The following is a 17,551-nucleotide window of genomic DNA, read 5'->3' as shown; positions in this document are numbered from 1 at the left end:
GCACTGGGACTGCTGGCTATTGAGCACGTCCCCACCGGCCTGTGAACTCTGGCAGAGCAGAGGCATTAACTTACAAAGCTCAATGTCAGTGGCTCTTAGCACAGGTGAAGGGCTGGCCTAAAAGGTGCTTATAAATGTGGGTAGGATGGAGAAAGCAAATATAGAAGGCAGGGTCATGACCAAGATCAACCCTTTACAGTCAGACCAATCTGGGTTTCGATCCCATGTGCCACCATTAACCAGCAGTGTGAAACCTCAGGCATAGTATTTACTTCACTGCTCTGAGCCTTACCTGTTCATTTCTTACAAGTTGATAATCACAGAGTTTTATTAGACTTAAATCAGATAAAGGATGCACAGCCTAGAGCACAGTGCCTGGTATCACAGCTAATAACTCGGTAAATAGAAGAAAACAACAAAAAGTTAAAATTACTAATAATACAGCCTCAGAAAAACTACTACAGGCATGACTGTAACTGCATACCTGTTTTCCACTTAGTTGGTAGAAGGAAAGTTTCTGCCCCCAATCAGCTACAGCCAGGATGTCATTACGTTCCTCTCTAATCAACAGAAGACAAAAGAGGTTATGAGGGGCCATGGTCTGCTGATGAGTTAGCCCTAAGGGTTTTACAAACAGGAAAAAGAAAGCCCTGGCCAACCTGTCAGATTGCCAAATGTTGTACAGTAGCGCTGAGATTAGGTTGTAACATGGGCCAACCCATCAATCAGCCCAATAGGATGAGGGGAAGCAAGGCTCGATTCAACCTTCCTGGGATCTATTATTTCCCTAAATGCCCTACAATGAGCTTGTGGCACCGGTAAAGCTAAAACCCTCATTTCAAAGCTTCCTGTGGAGCAACAATAAGGGCAAGGCTGCAGACTCAAGAGTGCTTTATTCTTAGATACACACAGTGTAGGGAGAGAAATGTCTTTTGCAGTGGGAAGGCATGGATTGTCTGACTTTTTAATAGACAGAGGAAACCTTGCTTGCTCTTCTTGAAGAGGGAAAATTAATACCTAAACTAGGTTCTCTCACAGTTGGGGTGAAATGGTGTCTGATGGGATATTATAAAAATAAAAGTAATGGCCTCTCTAATGATCAAAACTGTCTTTGAAACTAGTCCCTATCAGGATCAGTGACTTGGGACCAGGACTGTAGGAACAGCACACAGGAGAAACTGAGGCTGGGGATCAGGCTACCTGGGAATCTAGTTTAAGAGTTTAATCCCTGCCTTTGAGGCCTGGCCTTAGCCACCTAATGTTGCCTCCTCTTCGTTTATTAGGTCCAGTTTTCCTGAACTCAAACCCGTGTGGTCAACTGGCAGCACCATTAGATATGCAGGCCAGGAATGGTGCAACCTTATCTGCAAAATTCAGCCAAGAGTGTACAGTGGCAAATACCATGGGCACTAATTCACAACTAAGGTGGGGAAGGAGACAAAGACCAAGAGCGATGTTAACAGGAAGGGACCTGCAGATAAACTGTGTGACTGCCACTGAAGTCTAAACACAGTCTAGGAGGCCAGCCTGCAGTGAGCCCTCTTGGGCATGGCATATATGCCTATCAACTGGATTCAAGCCCCATGAACCGAGTTGGTGGCTTTTAACCTCTTTTTTTCATTCTCTTCCCCCCCTTTCTCCTCTCCTCCCCCCGCCCCCAGGCAGTGGGTCTCAAAAAAAAAAAAAATTGTGTTAATTAAAAAGGATTATTCTGTTTGAAGCACAGATGGGACCTGAAGCCCACCTCTCCCTCCTTTCCTCAACCCCCACCTCCTACCTCCTTGTTTGGAAAGTTCCAAGCCAGACTATGTTTACCCAATCAGAAAATCCTGGCTATCTCAGCTTTTCCATTCCAGAAAGAAAGAAAGAATGCCTGGACAGCCAGGATTTGGGTCGTGAGGATTATGGGTAAATTGAAGGCTTCTTCTCTGATATGTGCTCTAGGAAATGCAAGGTAAGGTACAGTGTAGGAATAGGCTAAGAAAGGTGTCCAGTAATAAAGTATTAAATGAATTATGATACATCCACACGGGGGCATACCATGCAGATATTCAAAATCATGTTTTCAAAGGACTTCTAATGTTACTAGAAAGAGTACACTCTGTGATGTTAAGTGGAAAAATAGAAAGTAGGATGTGATTTAGTAAATTATATGAACACATTGAGGAAAAATACAATCAAATGCTAACAGTGGTTTCCTCAAAGGATAAGGTTTTAGAGAAGAGTTGAACTTTTTCCTTTAGACTTTTCAGTATTTTCTGGTCGCTCAAAGGATGATTTTATAATCCAAACACAAGTTTTAAAAGGTGTGTTTCTCCTGTATTGGAGGAGCTTTCACCAACATCGACCTCAAACCCTCTTAGAAAAGAGCTTAGAGCAGCACCTGCCCCAGCAGGTCTGCTCCGGCGCCTTGTCCCTTCCAAGGAGGGTTCTTACTCCTCGGGACACACTCACAAGTTGTCGTCCCTGAGACTGTCGTCCTCTTCCTCTGGCTCTTCCTCCTCTGCCTCACTACCCTGACTACTGTACACTGCTGACTTCAGAGTGGAAGGAATTTCCTGAAAATATCTGTTGACAATGACTTCCTCGGCATCCTCGTTCTCTCTGTTCATCCAGAAACTCTCCCATCGGCTGTAGACAATAAGTGGTTGTTCACAATCACAATGCCTAGAACTACACTAAAGCCATAATTTCAAAACCTGTCAAGGAGCCCCTGAACCCTGCCGGAAGAGGACCGCAACCAGGTAACCTGGGCATCCTGCTTCTCATGAATTAAAAATGGTACCCTGAAGCCACAAAGTCATCTGTGGCCACAAAATCAAACAGCAGGAACTTGGGGGTAGGCTAATGGCCTCTGAAGGCATTAGACATGTATGGTACAGCTTTGGGCTGGACAAAATTATTCAGGAAGAAGCATAATAATCTGGTATAGAAAGGCAGTGGAATTGCACAATCTTCTAAATCAAGTAGGCACCACCTGTAAAGTGACATTGGGCTGGTAAACAATTAAGTTCTTTAATTTACCTTCAGAGGACTCTGTGAGAGATATTGGTGGTTTATTATTATAAGATTACATAAACAGCATATAAAGATATTAGCCCACCCTCAAAGTCACATTGGCATAGAAAGAAAAGTGTGTGTAAGGTCTGAGATAGTAAATGCCAATTGTTTGTGGGACTATAGAATTTGGAGACACTTATAGACTTAATTAGGCTTTTAGGGGCAAGGGCAACAAAATGACTCATGAAAAAGCTATTTATTATTGGATGGGCACATTTTCTGCCCAACTTGGAGAAAAGAACTGAAAAAGAAAAAATACCAAAATAAAGCCACAGCAAAGAGGTGAGCTACTAATTCATAAGAAAATGGCCCTCTGTGTGGTGTGTGTGTGTATCTCAAAGTGCTCACACACATCTCAAAGTGTGTGAGCATCTCAAAGTGCTCACACACACTTTGAGATGGCCTAAATAGCTCATCTGCTTAGCTAAATTTCTGGGATTCATTCCAAAACACAAGATGGGCTCTTCAAAAATTTCATTCAAATGGAACATGTTCCAAAACATATCAGTCAAGTGGGCTGAGAAGCCTCTGAATGCATGGAGAGCCCTTACGAAGAGAGAAAGAAACAGTGTGCTCTAGAGAGAGGAGAGCTGTAAGAGCACCTTGAAGGGTTCCAGCAGATGGACCATATTGGGGAAAGGGAGCCCCCAGGCCGCTCGATCTTCACTTTCTCGTCGCCATTTTTGTTCCGTAGGCTGATGACTCCATTGAACATCCCCAGAGCCAGGTACTGACCATCATTTGTCCAGCTGTTCACACAACCAGCAAAGGGCACAGGGAGAGGGAAAGGAACACAGAGAAAGTAAAAACCGGTGAGGATGATGCCATGGTTGCTATAGAATCTGATGAGGCAGCAATGGTTAGGCTCATCTTGGGGATGATGTAAAAATTAGAGGACCAGACTTAAAATCCTACTTATTTCTGGGATCAACAGATCGATGAGAAGACAGGAGCCCCTTTTTCTGAATTCTCACAGCTCTCTGTACAGTCAACAGCCCTTAGCTTGTGCCTGCATTGCTGGGTCAGCCTCCATTCAGCACTCACCATTTCAACGTACTCCCACTTTAAGAACACATTACAAACAAAATCTATGTCTTGCTGTATACTAGGCTTCTAGAACAGGTGCTTAACTGATGTTGAATGAAAAGAAGTCTACACTCAGAAGCTGAATAAGAATAGCAATCATTTATAGAGTGTCTTCTATATGCCAGGCTCTGTGCTGTATGCTTTTAGATTCTTTAGTTAGTGTGCATTTCACAACAGCACTATCAAATCAGTATTTTTACCCAGTAATGTCAGATGAGGAACCCGAGGCTCCAGCTCAGAGAGATTTTGTAACTTTCCTAAGGATACTGAGCCTGTCAGTCATCCATCTGGATATGAATCCAGGTCTAGCATCAAAGCCTATGCTTTCCCCAGTGCGCATGCCACCTGGAAAGAACATTCTTGCATCTCCAGATAGTCTCCACTGAGGACCGCTGTAGGCTGAGGAGGTTTGTAACTACCGTGTTTTCCCGAAAATAAGACATCCTCCAAAAATAAGACCTAGCGCATGGAAAAATAAGACATCCCCTGAAAATAAGATCTAGCGCATCTTTGGGAGCAAAAATTAATATAAGACATTGTCTTATTTTCGGGAAAACAGGGTAGATGACTGCATGAAAGCAATTTATAGTTTTCTTTTGCTTGATGGTCAAAGGCAGGTACAAGTCCTTCCTACCAAGAAGACCAGAAAAGAAGACAAGAGGAAATACAGGGGCCCAAACGAACTAGCTAACACAGACTTTCTCGACTATATGAATTTATTGGATTTTGAGAGTCTGTTTAGACAAGAAGGGAACATAAAGTCTACCTTCAGAGTTGTCTCTAACTCACCTACAGCAGATGATCTTGCTGCTGGATTTGTGCTTGGAGACAGACTTCTGTTCAGGAGACCACAAGCCTTCAATAAGAAATAATATTTAAAAAAGGCAGATTGGTGGGAATATCACTCAGCAATAAAAGAGGAACAAAAAACGGATACACAGACAACTAAGAGGATCTCTGGGGCTTTATGCCCAATCTTTAAGCCGATCTTAAAAGGTCACACACTGTATGATTCAACTTTATAAATTCTTGAAATGACAAAATTATATAGAAATGGAGAAGAGATTAATAGTTACCAGATGTTAGGAATAATAGGAAGTGTAGGGGAGTAGATGATGATAAGGAGTATCTTTATAGTGGTAAGAAACCCAGCTTCCTGGTTTTGATATTGTATAACAGTTACATAAGATGTATTCATGGGGAAACTAGATGAAAAGTACATAAGACTTCTCCATTATCTTTGCAACTTACTATGAATCTATAATTATTTCCAAAAAAAAGAAAGAAAAAAGGAAGATGGATTAGTGAATTTATAGCCAACTTTTCAGGGGTTTTACTCAGAGAAATGGCAATTTCAGTGTAAATAACTGTTACATTGTAACCAGAGTACAACTTAGCATTTTATTATATAGGAATGATGCTTTCTGGGGATCTCATTTCCACTCCCAGGCCTCGCCCACATGAACATGACCATGACCCTATACAAGCTGTCTTGTCCATGGCACATTGGTCACCTTTGGCTTGCTCCCTCCTGCCCCAGATGCTCTGGCTTAGGGTCCCACAACAGGCAAATTCTACCTTTTGCCTGAGCCATATGGCATAACCAAGAAAGTAAATATAGTGTGAAAATCCTACCTAATAAAAGAGTACTATGCAAATTGACCATCACTCCGCTATACCCACAAGCCACGCCCACCAGCCATACCCACCAGTCAGTCAGAGTGAGTATGCAAATAAACCCAGCCAAAATGACTATAGCCACAGAGCTTGGGTTTCCCTGGCAATGGAGGAAGCCAAGCTTTCCGCCTGCCCTTGCCAGCCTAAGCCTTCACTCCAGGCTACAAAGTTTCAATTATAGAAGGTAAACAAATTCCAACAGAAATGGCAGCCGGTCACAGAGCAAGCAGGAGGCTTGGCTCTGCTACAGGCTACAAACTTTCAATTGTAGAAGATACATAAACCCCAGATACCAGGGCCTCTGCTTGGGTCGTCAGGTGGCATGGCTGGCCTGCAAATCACCACAGGCCCCTCACCCAGGCCACCCTAAACCCCAAAGGAATCCCCACCCTGATCTAGGACACCCTTCAGGGAAAACCAGCTGGCCCCCACCCATGCACTAGGCTTCTATCCTATCTAATAAGAGTAATATGCAGATTGACCATCACTCTACCACACAAGATGGCTGCCTCTATGTGGTCAAAGATCCTGCCCCCATGTGGACACAAGATGGCCGCCACAAGATGGGGAGGGCAGTTGGGAGGGACCAGGCCTGCAAGGGAGGGCAGTTGGAGGCAATCAAGCCTGCAGGGGAGGGCAGTTAGGGATAACCAGACTGGCAGAGGAGGGAAATTGGGGGTGACCAGGCCTGCAGGGATGGGCAGTTGGGCAGGACCCAGGCCTGCAGGGGAGAGCAGCTGGGGGGACCAGGCCTGCAGGGGAAGTCCGTTAGGGGTGATCAGGCCTGCAGGGGAGGGCAATTAGGGGTGATCAGGCCTGGAGGGGAGGGCAGTTAGTGGCAATCAGACTGGCAAGGGAGCAGTTAGACATCAATCAGGTTAGCATGGGAGTGGTTAGGGAGTGATCAGGCTGGCAGGCAGAAGCAGTTAGGGGCAATCAGGAAGGCAGGCAGGCGAGCAGTTGGGAGCCAGCAGTCCTGGATTGAGAGAGGGATGTCCCACTGCCCGTTTAGGCCCGATCCCACCAGGATCAGGACTAAATGGGCAGTCGGACATCCCTCAAGGGGTCCCAGATTGGAGAGGGTGCAGGCTGGGCTGAGGGACACCTTCCCTCCGTGCACAAATTTCATGCACCAGGCCTTTAGTATATTTATATAGTAAGGTGCAACATCAAACAAATGATTTTTCTCCTTTCCCGATCCAGAATGTCTCCCCCAAAATTTCCAACTAGCATATTATCTGTGCTCCACTGAGCCTGTCTGGAAATCCTCCCTCTGGGGCCTTCCTCAGCAGTGCTTACATGACTCAAGTCCAATCCCTGGTCCTACCACTTACTTACTTGCTGGGTAACCAGTAACTGCTTGCTCTAAGCCCCAGTTATTGGAGTGAGAATGAGAATAATAACCTGACCTAAAGGGTTGTCATAGAGCTCAAATAGGAATTAATTTTTTACCTAGCACACCACAAGCATTCAATAAGTACTGTTATTACTCACTATTACATTTTTACAAATTCTACCTCCCCTCCTACCCGACTACAAATTCTTTGAGAGCAGGGATTCTATTTTCTCTTCTTACTCCCAAAAGTAAGCACATTGACTAGATCCTCACATGGAGAAAATGCTCTATTTTATTAATGAATAACCGTCGTTTGCCCTTTTATTTATACACTAGAGCACATGTGTCAAACACAAGGCCCGCGGGCCAAATCCCGCCAGGCCTTGCAATGTGGCCCGCACCACGCTGTCATCACTGCACTTCGCTGCGTTTCCATCACACTGACAGTTTATGACTGTTCAGTAAACCATTCGGCCCGCGATTTAGGCTGGATTTTAGATTTTGGCCCCTTCTCTGATTGAGTTCGACACCCCTACACTAGAGGCTTGGTGCATGGGTGGGGTCCCTCAGAGTGGCCTGTGGGAATCGGGCCCCAGCTTGCGCCCCCCAGCCTCACACCCCCACAGCCCCACCTGGCACCCTGCCTTGGCCTGGTGCCGCCCCTTCACTTGCTCCACCAGCCCACCTGCAGGGCAGTCAATCAGGGCTGGGGACCCCCCTGCCTGGCTCTCTCAGCACCTAGGAGTGGGCGGCAGCCCCACCCCCCGCCACCACCGTCTGTGGGGCAATCAATGGGGCTCACACCTGCCTTGGCCTGGCACCACTTGCTCCACCATCCCACTGTTATTTCACTCTTGTCAGAGCCCATCGAGGCCAGCAGCACCTCTACTGCTGCCCACTCCTGCTGCTGGTCACCCACCATGTCCCGCACCGCCCCCTGGTGGTCAACGCACATCATTGCAAGCAGCTGAACTCCTGGTCAAACAATGGTCTGAGGGGACAATGTGTGGATTAGGCTTTTATTATATAGGAAGATTCTCTCTTTTAAGCCTCAGAACTTTTATCAGTGAAATAAATGGTAGAAACACGTTCATCTAGATAAGTAAAGTCAAACACTGACAGGAATTAAATCTCTGACTTCTTGGTAATGGCTGATCTATTGTATTATATCTACTATCTCTTAGCACAAAAAAACAGAATTGATGAACTCAAAGCCAGAAGTGACCTTGAGTAGAGATAACCTACAAGCCTCTGCTTACTTTCCCTCCCTGCCTCAATGGACACTACACTGTGCCAGCACTATGCCAGTCCAAGGCCAGGGTGAAATGCCTCAAAGCATTCAACCCCTCAGAGAGGACAGCTATAGCCACCACACCGGTAGCAATGGTGAAACAATGCGCAAGAAGCACAGTTAAAATGGTGAAGAATCTCACACATACACAAAGAACACAAAGGTGGAGACAACCGGGCTGTCTGTGAGGCATGGAAGGCTGTAAAAACACCAAGTATAATAATACCGGTGCTCTCCATTTTCCATTTTCCTTCCCTGGGGCCTTTCTTGCTGTTTCCCAGATTTCTTACCAGACTCAGTGTCATCCTTCACTCTCTTGGTTTCTACACAATTTAAAGAATAACTATTGTTTCCCCAACCTTGCCCATCCTCCAGCCAATTAAGGAAGAAAAATATCGTAACTCTCTTGGGACAAAACCACCACCTTCTAGAGAGATTTCAGTATTTTCTGCTCAAATCTGCAATTATTCCAGGACAAGATATCAGGAACCTACCAAAATCATTAGAGGAACAAGATGCAAGTTGGTGGGTGGCAGGATTGTAGGAGACAGCCTGGATAGAATCATTGTGCCTGGGAAGTAAACAATTATAGATTATTATGCAGCACACTGCAAATGCTTTGATGGCTACAACTGAAAATTGAAATGATGAACCCACAGTCTAACTACACATCACAAGCTCTTATGCAAGTGACCAACAAAAAAGCATAGGAATTAATTCTCCTTCCCCTAGATTGTCCCTCATCCCATTTTTATCTCCTCATCAGCTTAAATGCCACTTCCACCAGGACTAGTGTGCTGGACACCTCTGCCTTGTGAGCTAATACAACAATGATGTAAAGCACTTAGTCTAGTGCCAGCCGCACAAGAAATGCTTTATTAATGGCTGTTATTCTCATTGTTTTGTGGAGGCCTAGAAATATAAGATGGATGTGCAGTGAAGACATTTCAAGCTAAGCCTGGGGGGCATGGTTAAGTATCAATCTATGAGCCACTAGGTCACATTTTGATTCCCGGTCAGGGCATGTGCCCGGGTTGCAGGCTCCATCTCCATTGATGTTTTTATCTCTCTCTCCCTTTCCCTTCCTCTCTGAAACCAATAAAAATATGGAGGAAAAAAAGCCCTAACTGGTTTGGCTCAGTGGCTAGGGCATTGGCCTGCAGACTGAGGGATTCTGGGTTTGATTCCAGGCAAGGGCACATGCCCTAGTTGTGGGCTTGATCCCCAATAGGGGGTGCGCAGGAGGCAGCCAATCAATAATTCTCTATCCTTATTGATGTTTCTATCTTTCTCTCCCTCTCCTTTCTTTTCTGAAATAATAATCTTTTAAAAAGATATTTCAGGCTAAGTTCTGAAAATATGGCAAATCCTTAGACAATAATGAAACCTAAGTGAGTCATGTACCACACATAGCATCTCAGACCCAGTTTTACTCTTTACTTCCGGGTAACAGTTTACTCCCAACTTCACTCATTCATTGGTTAATTCATTCAAAAGTTGTTTGGTGATTTGTACACCCATGTTCATAGAAGCATTATTCAAAATAGCCAAGAGATAGAAGCAACCCAAGTGTCGGCTGACAACATATAAATGGATAAAGAAAACTGGTCTATACATACACTAGAATATTATTCAGTCTTAAAAAGGAAGAGAATTCTGCCTGGCTGGTATGGCTCAGTTGGTTGAGTGTTGTCCTGGGCAAGAAATCTTGCTAGTTCAATTCCTGGTCAGAGAACATACCTGGGTTGCAGGTTGGAATCGGTCAGGGAAGTACAGAAGGCAACTGATCAATGTTTCTCTCTCATATCGACGTTCCTCTCTCTCTCCCTTCCTCCTTTAAGCATGTGCTCCGGTGAGGATTTTTAAAAAAAGAAAGAATTTTGACACATGCTACGACATGTGTCAACCTTTAGAATATTATGCTAAGTTAAATAAACCAACCACAAAAGGATAAATTCTGTATTATTTCACTTATATGAGGTCCCTAAAATAGTAAAATTCGTAGAGAAAAGTAGAATGGTGGATGTTAAGGGCTGGGGGACAGAAAGGGGAGTTGTTTAATGTGTATGGAGTTTTAGTTTTGCAAACGAAAAGAGTTCTAGAGATTGGTTGCTCAACATCATGTATATACTTAACACTACCGAACTGTACGCTTAAGAAAGCCTGGCTGGTGTGGCTCAGAGGTTGAGTGTAGGCCCATGAATCCGGAGGTGATAGTTTGATTCCTGGTCAGGACACATGCCCGGGTTTCAGGCTTGATCCCCAGCGGGATATGTGCAGGAGATGGCCGATCAATGATTCTCTCACCATTGATTTTTCTATTTCTCTCTCCCTTTCTCTCTGAAATCAATAAAAAGTTATTTTCAAAAAATCATTTCCTGAGTACCTAATACATATATCAGGGACACAGGATGAACAAAAACAGATGCATCAATCACAAGATAAATGTAAAACTACTGTGAGAAATGCCATCAAGGAGCCTGACCAGGTTTAGAGGGGCAGGAAAGGTTTCACAGAAGAAGCATCATTTGAATCTGAGAGCTTCAGGGTGGGTAGTGTTATCTAGGGAAATAAAAAAGACTATGAGCAGAGCCTCTGCAGTGAGATAAGCCTGGAGCATTCCAACCCCAAGTTTCTGGCTGTTGCCACTGGGTGGATGTGAGGCCATTCCCTGAGATGCAAGAGGAAAAGTTGGGACAGAGTAGAATCTATGATGTCAGATTCACTAAACTTAGCTATATGAAAACAAAGCCCAGTGCTGACCGAGCTAGTAGTGCTCAAGAAATGTTCATTCAGTTACCTTCCTATACCACCACATAACTCCAAAACTTCAAGCTTAATGCAGAGAAAGAAGTTCTTCCTTATATCTTTTCTAAGGCTCAATAAGGTAAGAGTCAAAATAATAATACATCTAAATTGTTACTTACGTGTACTTCAAAATGCCTTCTAATTTTGACGTCCAGATAATAACACTTTTGTCAGCTGCTCCAGAAGCAAAGCGCTTGCCTAAAATTATTTTTAAAAAGAAAATTCTCACATTTATTTTAAACCAACATTTCCCCGAATATTTCTTAGAAAACTGGTTCTTTTAAGGTCTCTAATAAGTGCCAGCTGCTTCTTCTACTCCTTCTTCTTATCAGTACTGGGCAGCAGTACTTTGGAGTCAGGAAGTTTGGGTTCAGATCCTGGTCTGTCTGGCACCGAGGGAAACAAAGATGTATTGAGAGTCTACTATCTGCTAGGAATCACGTTCTGTGCTAAGGATCAAGTAGTGATTAAAGCACACATAGTAATCGCTACCTTCACAGAGTAGTGGGGAAAGCAAGCATTAAATTAATCCAATACAACTACAATATGGTAACAAAAGAAATATGAAAGAGAATAACTTGGGATACCTAATTTAAATGAGGGAAGGCTTCTCTGATGATGAGATCCTTCAGTTGAGATCTAAAGGTTGAGCAAACCTTAGCCAGGTGCAAAGAGAGGAGAAAGCACCACCCACATAGATAGAACAGATGGGCAAAGATGGAGAAGGAAAAGCCTGGCATGTCTAAGGGGCTGAAAGACAGCCGCATGGAACTCCAAGGACAAGGGGTAAGGAGGACAGGGGAGGGATCTCTAGGAGCTTCAGGGCCACAATTGAGATCTTTCTCTTTAACCCAAAGAAAGGCTTTAAGCAAAAGAGCGACAGATGAGATTTTCATCTTCACACTGCTGGATTTTAGAAAAGAATGGATTGGAGAGAGGCAATATATAATAAGTAATTACTTATTAATTACATTGCTACAAGTTTGCGAGTGCTTAGAAGTGGAGCAGAGCATCCTGGCAGCAAACAATAGGGAGCCTTCACCTACTCCAGTGAAAGATGATTAAGAAGTAAGCACAGGCTAGATTCTGTACACCTAGTTAAGGATGTTTAGACTTTAGGGCAACTGGAAGTTGGTCTTGGCAAAGTCACTGTTCTCTGAGCCTCAATGTCCTCATCTGAAACATAAGGGATAATCATATCTTCTTCAGAGATTCTCTGTGGGGATCAACTCAGATAATATCTGTAAAGCACCTTTCACAGTGGCTGAAACATAGATATTAGGGTGAGCCGTATGACATTACTGCAAATACTGAATAACAGAAGCTGCTTTCATATGTGATTACTTCTGTCACTCCTCTCCCATCTTGGCAGGCAGTAAGTGATGAAGAGTATGGACTACAGGCTAAGAGTCTGAGTTGGAATTTCCAGTGATGTCACTTATCAGTTACATGCCTTTGTATTATGGTTGTGCATGAAATACTTATTAAACCTTAAGAGAGCCCTGGCCAGTGTTTCCCAGTGATTAGAGCATCAGCCCATACACCAAAGGGTTGTGGGTTTGATTCCCAGTCAAGGGCACATACTTTGGTTGCAGGTTGAATCCTTGGCCCCAGTCAGGAGGTGTGCAGGAAGCAACCAATCGATGTGTCTCTCTCACATCAATGTTTCTCCCCACTCCCCCTCCTTCCCTGCCTTCCACTCTCTCTAAAAATCAATGAAAAAAATATCTTCGGGTGAGGTTAACAGCAACAAAAAACTTAAGTGAGCCCTAGCCAGTTTGGCTCAGTGAATAGAGCATCAGCCTGCGGACTGAAAGGTCCCGGGTTCGATTCCAGTCAAAGGCACATGCCCGAGTTGCGAGCCTGATCCCATTGTGGGGCGTGAAGGAGGCAGCTGATCAATGATTCTAACTCATCATTGATGTTTCTATTGGTATCTCTCTCTCCCTCTCCCTTCCTCTCTGAAATCAATAGACATATTAAAAAAAGAAAAAGAAAAAACTTAAGTGAAAAATCAGAAACAAGCAGATTTAAAGAGCAAAACCATGATTCAGAATATCTCCATTTCCAGTTGAGATAAATTAAAAGACTTCTTAATCACTGTATAAGTGTCCTGAAGAGGCAGCATGATATACCAGAAAGAACAGGGCTCTGCAGTTGGAAGACTTGGATTGGGCCCAGCTCTGCCCATTACCTATGATCGTCCCAAGCCTGTTTTCCCGTCTGTGAGAGGAGCTGAGAATCCCTTTCCTGGCTGTCTCAGAGGACTATGGGAGGATCAAATGAGATAATGTGTGTGATGGGACTCTGCAAAGTGCTGACAAATGCCACTCATGACAGATCATACTCTGAAATCATCAAGGGTCAAGGCTTATAAACTCCAGAGGCCCCACAGGTCTCGTAAAGGTATTACTCTGAACTTGAACTCAAAAACACATTTTAAAAAATGACTGCCATGGCATAGCACACTTAACTAAAAGGCAAGAAATTAGTGTTTTCTTCGCCACTAACACTTGCTGCATGACCTTAGCAAGTGACTTGACTTTTCTAGGTTTTTATGTAGGTCTAAAATTAAGAGATTGATTCTGGTTAGCTCAGTGGTTGAGTGTCAACCTACGAACCAGAAGCTCACGGTTCAATTTCCAGTCAGAGCACATGCCCAGGTTGCGGGCTCCATCCTCAGTGGAGGGTGTGGAGGAGGCAGCTGATCAATTCTTTCTTATCACTAATGTTTCTATCTCTCTCTACCTCTTCCTTCCTCTCTGAAATCAATAAAAATATATAAAATATAAAATAAAAGGAGGAGATTGGGCTAGATCATATTAAAGTTGTATGCACAAAATTGTGTGTATATATATATAAAGTATGTGCATTTATTTGTATTTGGATCCTCAGAGAGATCTGTCAATCAAAAGAAGTTAAAAGCCTGCAGCCTGAATGATCTCAAAGATTTGTTTAAACACTGTAACACTCTGACTCTGTGGCTTCTCAGCAGTGGTCACAGAATGCTATCTTCCATATTATATTCATTTGACACATATGAAAATTGAGAACCAGAGAAATTCAATAATCATCTCAAACTCAGAGCTTTTGGGGTTGGAACATGAAGCCATCTCATTCCAAAACCTGTGTTCTGCTAATCCCATGTTGTGGGTAGCATGGATTTACTTTTAACTCTCAAAATCAATTTCATGTACCCATTCTCTGACTACCATCTCTCTTTCTCACCCAACCTGGTATCCCAACTCCAATGATCTTTCAACCTCACAAAACCTACCATCTCTCTACTGTCCCTCATCCCTTGCAGATCTCTCACCCCTCATTACTCAGCTGAGGTCAATGTATATAATCACTCCTTTTCTTACATCTTCCATTCCTTTTCCCTCTTACTTTATTTTCAGAGATGCTTATAAATCCACTACTCAGTTAAATCCAATTCTCCATCATCTCCACCCTTGCATTTATGCAGCTCAAAGTGGTGGAGAAAAAGACAATCAAACCAACTGACCTCACTTTCAAGTCATGATCACCAGCTTCAAGTGGGCCCTTCCTGTCACTGGGGGTCTCTCACCCTACCTTCTCGGTCTATTTTACATTTTTTCCTTTCTCCTTAACTCTCTCACACCTCCTTTCTTCACTCTCAGTTGGTGTTTCTTCCTATTTCACTGAAAGAATGGAAGAGAATTTCCATTAGAAACCTACCACCACATGCCCTGCCCTGCCAGCATTTGCAGTGACATCCTCTGCCTTCCACCATGTGCCATCTAACCCATCTTCTCTTGCCCACTGGATGCTCTAACCTGGCAATGCCCTCTCCCCTCTCTTATAGCACCAACTTTTCTCAAGTTCAAGATGTTCAAAATCGAACTCCTGATCTCCCACTGTATGTTTCTCTACCTGCAGCCTTCCCTATCTCAGTGGAGAGCAACGCCATCCTTCCAGTCTCTCGGGTCAAAACCCTTGAAATCAGCCCTGGCCAGTGTGGCTCCATTGGTTGGGCGCTGATCCCATGCACCAAAAGATTATGGTTTGATTCATGGTCAAGGCATATGGGGTTGTGGGCTTGATCCCAGTATGGGGCGTGCAGGAGGCAGCTGATCGATATACTGTTACACTCCTACATTGATGTTTCTCTCTTCTTTCTTCCCCTCTCTCTAAAAACCAATAAACTATTATTTTAAAACAAATGAGCAAACAAAACAAAAAAACGTGAAGTCCCCCTTGACTCCTTGCCTCATGCCCACATCTGAAGGCAATCCTATTGGCTCCATCATCAAACTATATCCTCCTCTGACCCCTTCTCACCATTTCCTCTGCTCCCAGAGGTCTGAGCCCCCATCACCAGTGTTATAAAACTTGCCTGGATAATGCTTCCTCACACTCATCTCCCTGCCCCAACCCTCTCTCCTTGCAGGCTCTTTCAGCAACTGGAGGGATCTTCCTAAAATACAAGTCAGATCTTATCTCTCCTCTGCTCAGAACTCTTAATGGTTTCCTATTTTCACTGAGCATCAAAGCCAAAATACTTATGACAGCCAACATGATCTGGCCACCCAATGTACGTTACCTCTCTACCCTCATTCCCTACTGCTCCACCTGATTCTCACTGCCTCAGCCCCTGAAAGGTACACTCCCACCTGAGAGCCTTTACAATGGCTCTACCCTCTGCAAGGAACTCTCTTCCTTCTCCCAGATGCCCACCGTCAGAATCTCACTGCCTCCCACCTTCAAGCCTTTGCTCACCTGTGCCTGACTCAGTAAGTCTACCTCATTACCCTATTCAATACTATACTCAGCCCACTGTCCCACCCACCACTTTCAATCCCCTTCTTCTGGCCTACTTTTTCTTCTTCCTTAACACTATCTTCCAGCACACTACTTAATTTACTTATGTTTATTATATATCACCCCTCATTCTTCCCCTTCTTCCTTCCCCTCCCCTATAGGTATAAACCCCATAAGGGCAGAGGCCTTTGTCTGTTTTGTTCTCTGAAGTATCTCAAGCAGCTAGAATAGTGCCTGGCACATAGCTAGCCCTCAATAAAACTTGTTGAATAGAATGACTGAAATGAAGTCTATGAGACTTAACTATCTTCTGAAACTGCAAGCTGTACTTCAGCTTACTAAAAAGAATTAAAGAGTGACTAAGGAGAAAAATGAAAAGCTACGAAACCATTACAGAGCCTATAAACCAAGAGCAGCCTCTTACCATCCTTCGCATACGCCACACAATACACCGTATCTTTGTGTCCCTTTAGGGACTGAAGTAAGGTTCCATCAGAGGTGTCATAAACCTGGCAAAAAAAAGGGACAAAAGTACACATTATCCACATGGCATTCATTAGTTAGAATTCCCACAGGCTGCTGCTGCTATTTTGGTTTTTATAATGTGGACTAAAGGGGCCATATGCTAACCTGACAAACACAGGGAAAGTCTGCATGGCAGTCTTGCAAACTCAAAGACCTAAAGTAACCACAAAGGATGGTCTGAAATTAAACTTGAACTAAAAGTAGTTATGGTGGGTAGTCACCTCCTAGGCCGGTATTTTCACTGACATGGTCAACTTTTTCCTTAACTGAGCCTATCTGTCTTTTTGAATCTATAACATCCTTGAAATGTCTGGGTAACTGTAATCTCCCTTTTTCGGACTCCTTGGGGTACAACCTAATGTGCCTGGGTGCCAGGACAGCTACCACAAATTCCTTCATTGCTATTGTTATGTTAATTGTTGACTGCTAATGATCCTGTAGCCACCTCTGTACATGTCTATCATTTTACTTTTTATCCAATCCCAGGGTCCCCCCTCTTTGCTTTCTCCCACCCCTCTAATCTATCACCAATGGATTCCATGTCACCCCCACCTACGTCCCTTCTTCTGATTTGCAATATATAAAAATTGATGAGAAACCACCATTCTCTGGAGCATTATCCCAATCTGTTGAGATACTGCTTCCCAGGCAATTGTCAACAGTTTGACTCAAACTCATAAAAATTCTTTACAGGTTTGAATGTTTTTATGTTACCAATAACAAAACACTCTTCAATATTCTAAATGTGTAAAAATTGCACTGACAAATCAAAAAAAATGTGACTTAATACTGGGAAACCCAAGAAGTAGAGGTCCTGATTCTATGCATTTTATTACCAGAAACATACTGTTAATCCTCAAGAAACAAAAATTTTCTCTGTGAAACTTCTCCACAAACTTCACTCATTCTTTTTTTTTTTTTTTTTTTTTTTTTTTTTTTTTTTTTTTTTTAAGTTTTTATTGTTCATATTATTACAAATGTTC

General features: G+C 43.5%; 1 protein-coding gene across 4 annotated transcripts in view; it reads right to left on the bottom strand.

Moving 5' to 3' along the window:
* IFT122 (intraflagellar transport 122) overlaps window positions 1–17,551 on the bottom strand; it is a 71,163-nt gene that overhangs the window by 41,111 nt on the left and 12,501 nt on the right. For 3 of the 4 annotated variants that reach the window (XM_036431184.2, XM_045579205.1, XM_045579204.1), the window contains exons 3-9: window positions 16,468–16,552; window positions 11,378–11,456; window positions 8,945–9,021; window positions 4,936–5,002; window positions 3,663–3,809; window positions 2,455–2,631; window positions 485–560 (exon numbers count right to left, since the gene is read on the bottom strand). In XM_036431184.2, coding sequence (XP_036287077.1) covers window positions 485–560; window positions 2,455–2,631; window positions 3,663–3,809; window positions 4,936–5,002; window positions 8,945–9,021; window positions 11,378–11,456; window positions 16,468–16,552 — 708 coding nt within the window. The remainder of the gene's footprint in view (window positions 1–484; window positions 561–2,454; window positions 2,632–3,662; window positions 3,810–4,935; window positions 5,003–8,944; window positions 9,022–11,377; window positions 11,457–16,467; window positions 16,553–17,551) is intronic. The other variant, XM_036431185.2, reaches the window with a different exon arrangement.

Source organism: Pipistrellus kuhlii, unplaced genomic scaffold (genome assembly GCF_014108245.1).
Source record: "Pipistrellus kuhlii isolate mPipKuh1 unplaced genomic scaffold, mPipKuh1.p scaffold_m20_p_11, whole genome shotgun sequence".
NCBI lineage: Eukaryota > Metazoa > Chordata > Mammalia > Chiroptera > Vespertilionidae > Pipistrellus > Pipistrellus kuhlii.
Note: the sequence above shows the minus strand (reverse complement) of the source record. Positions and strands in the feature narration are given on the sequence as shown.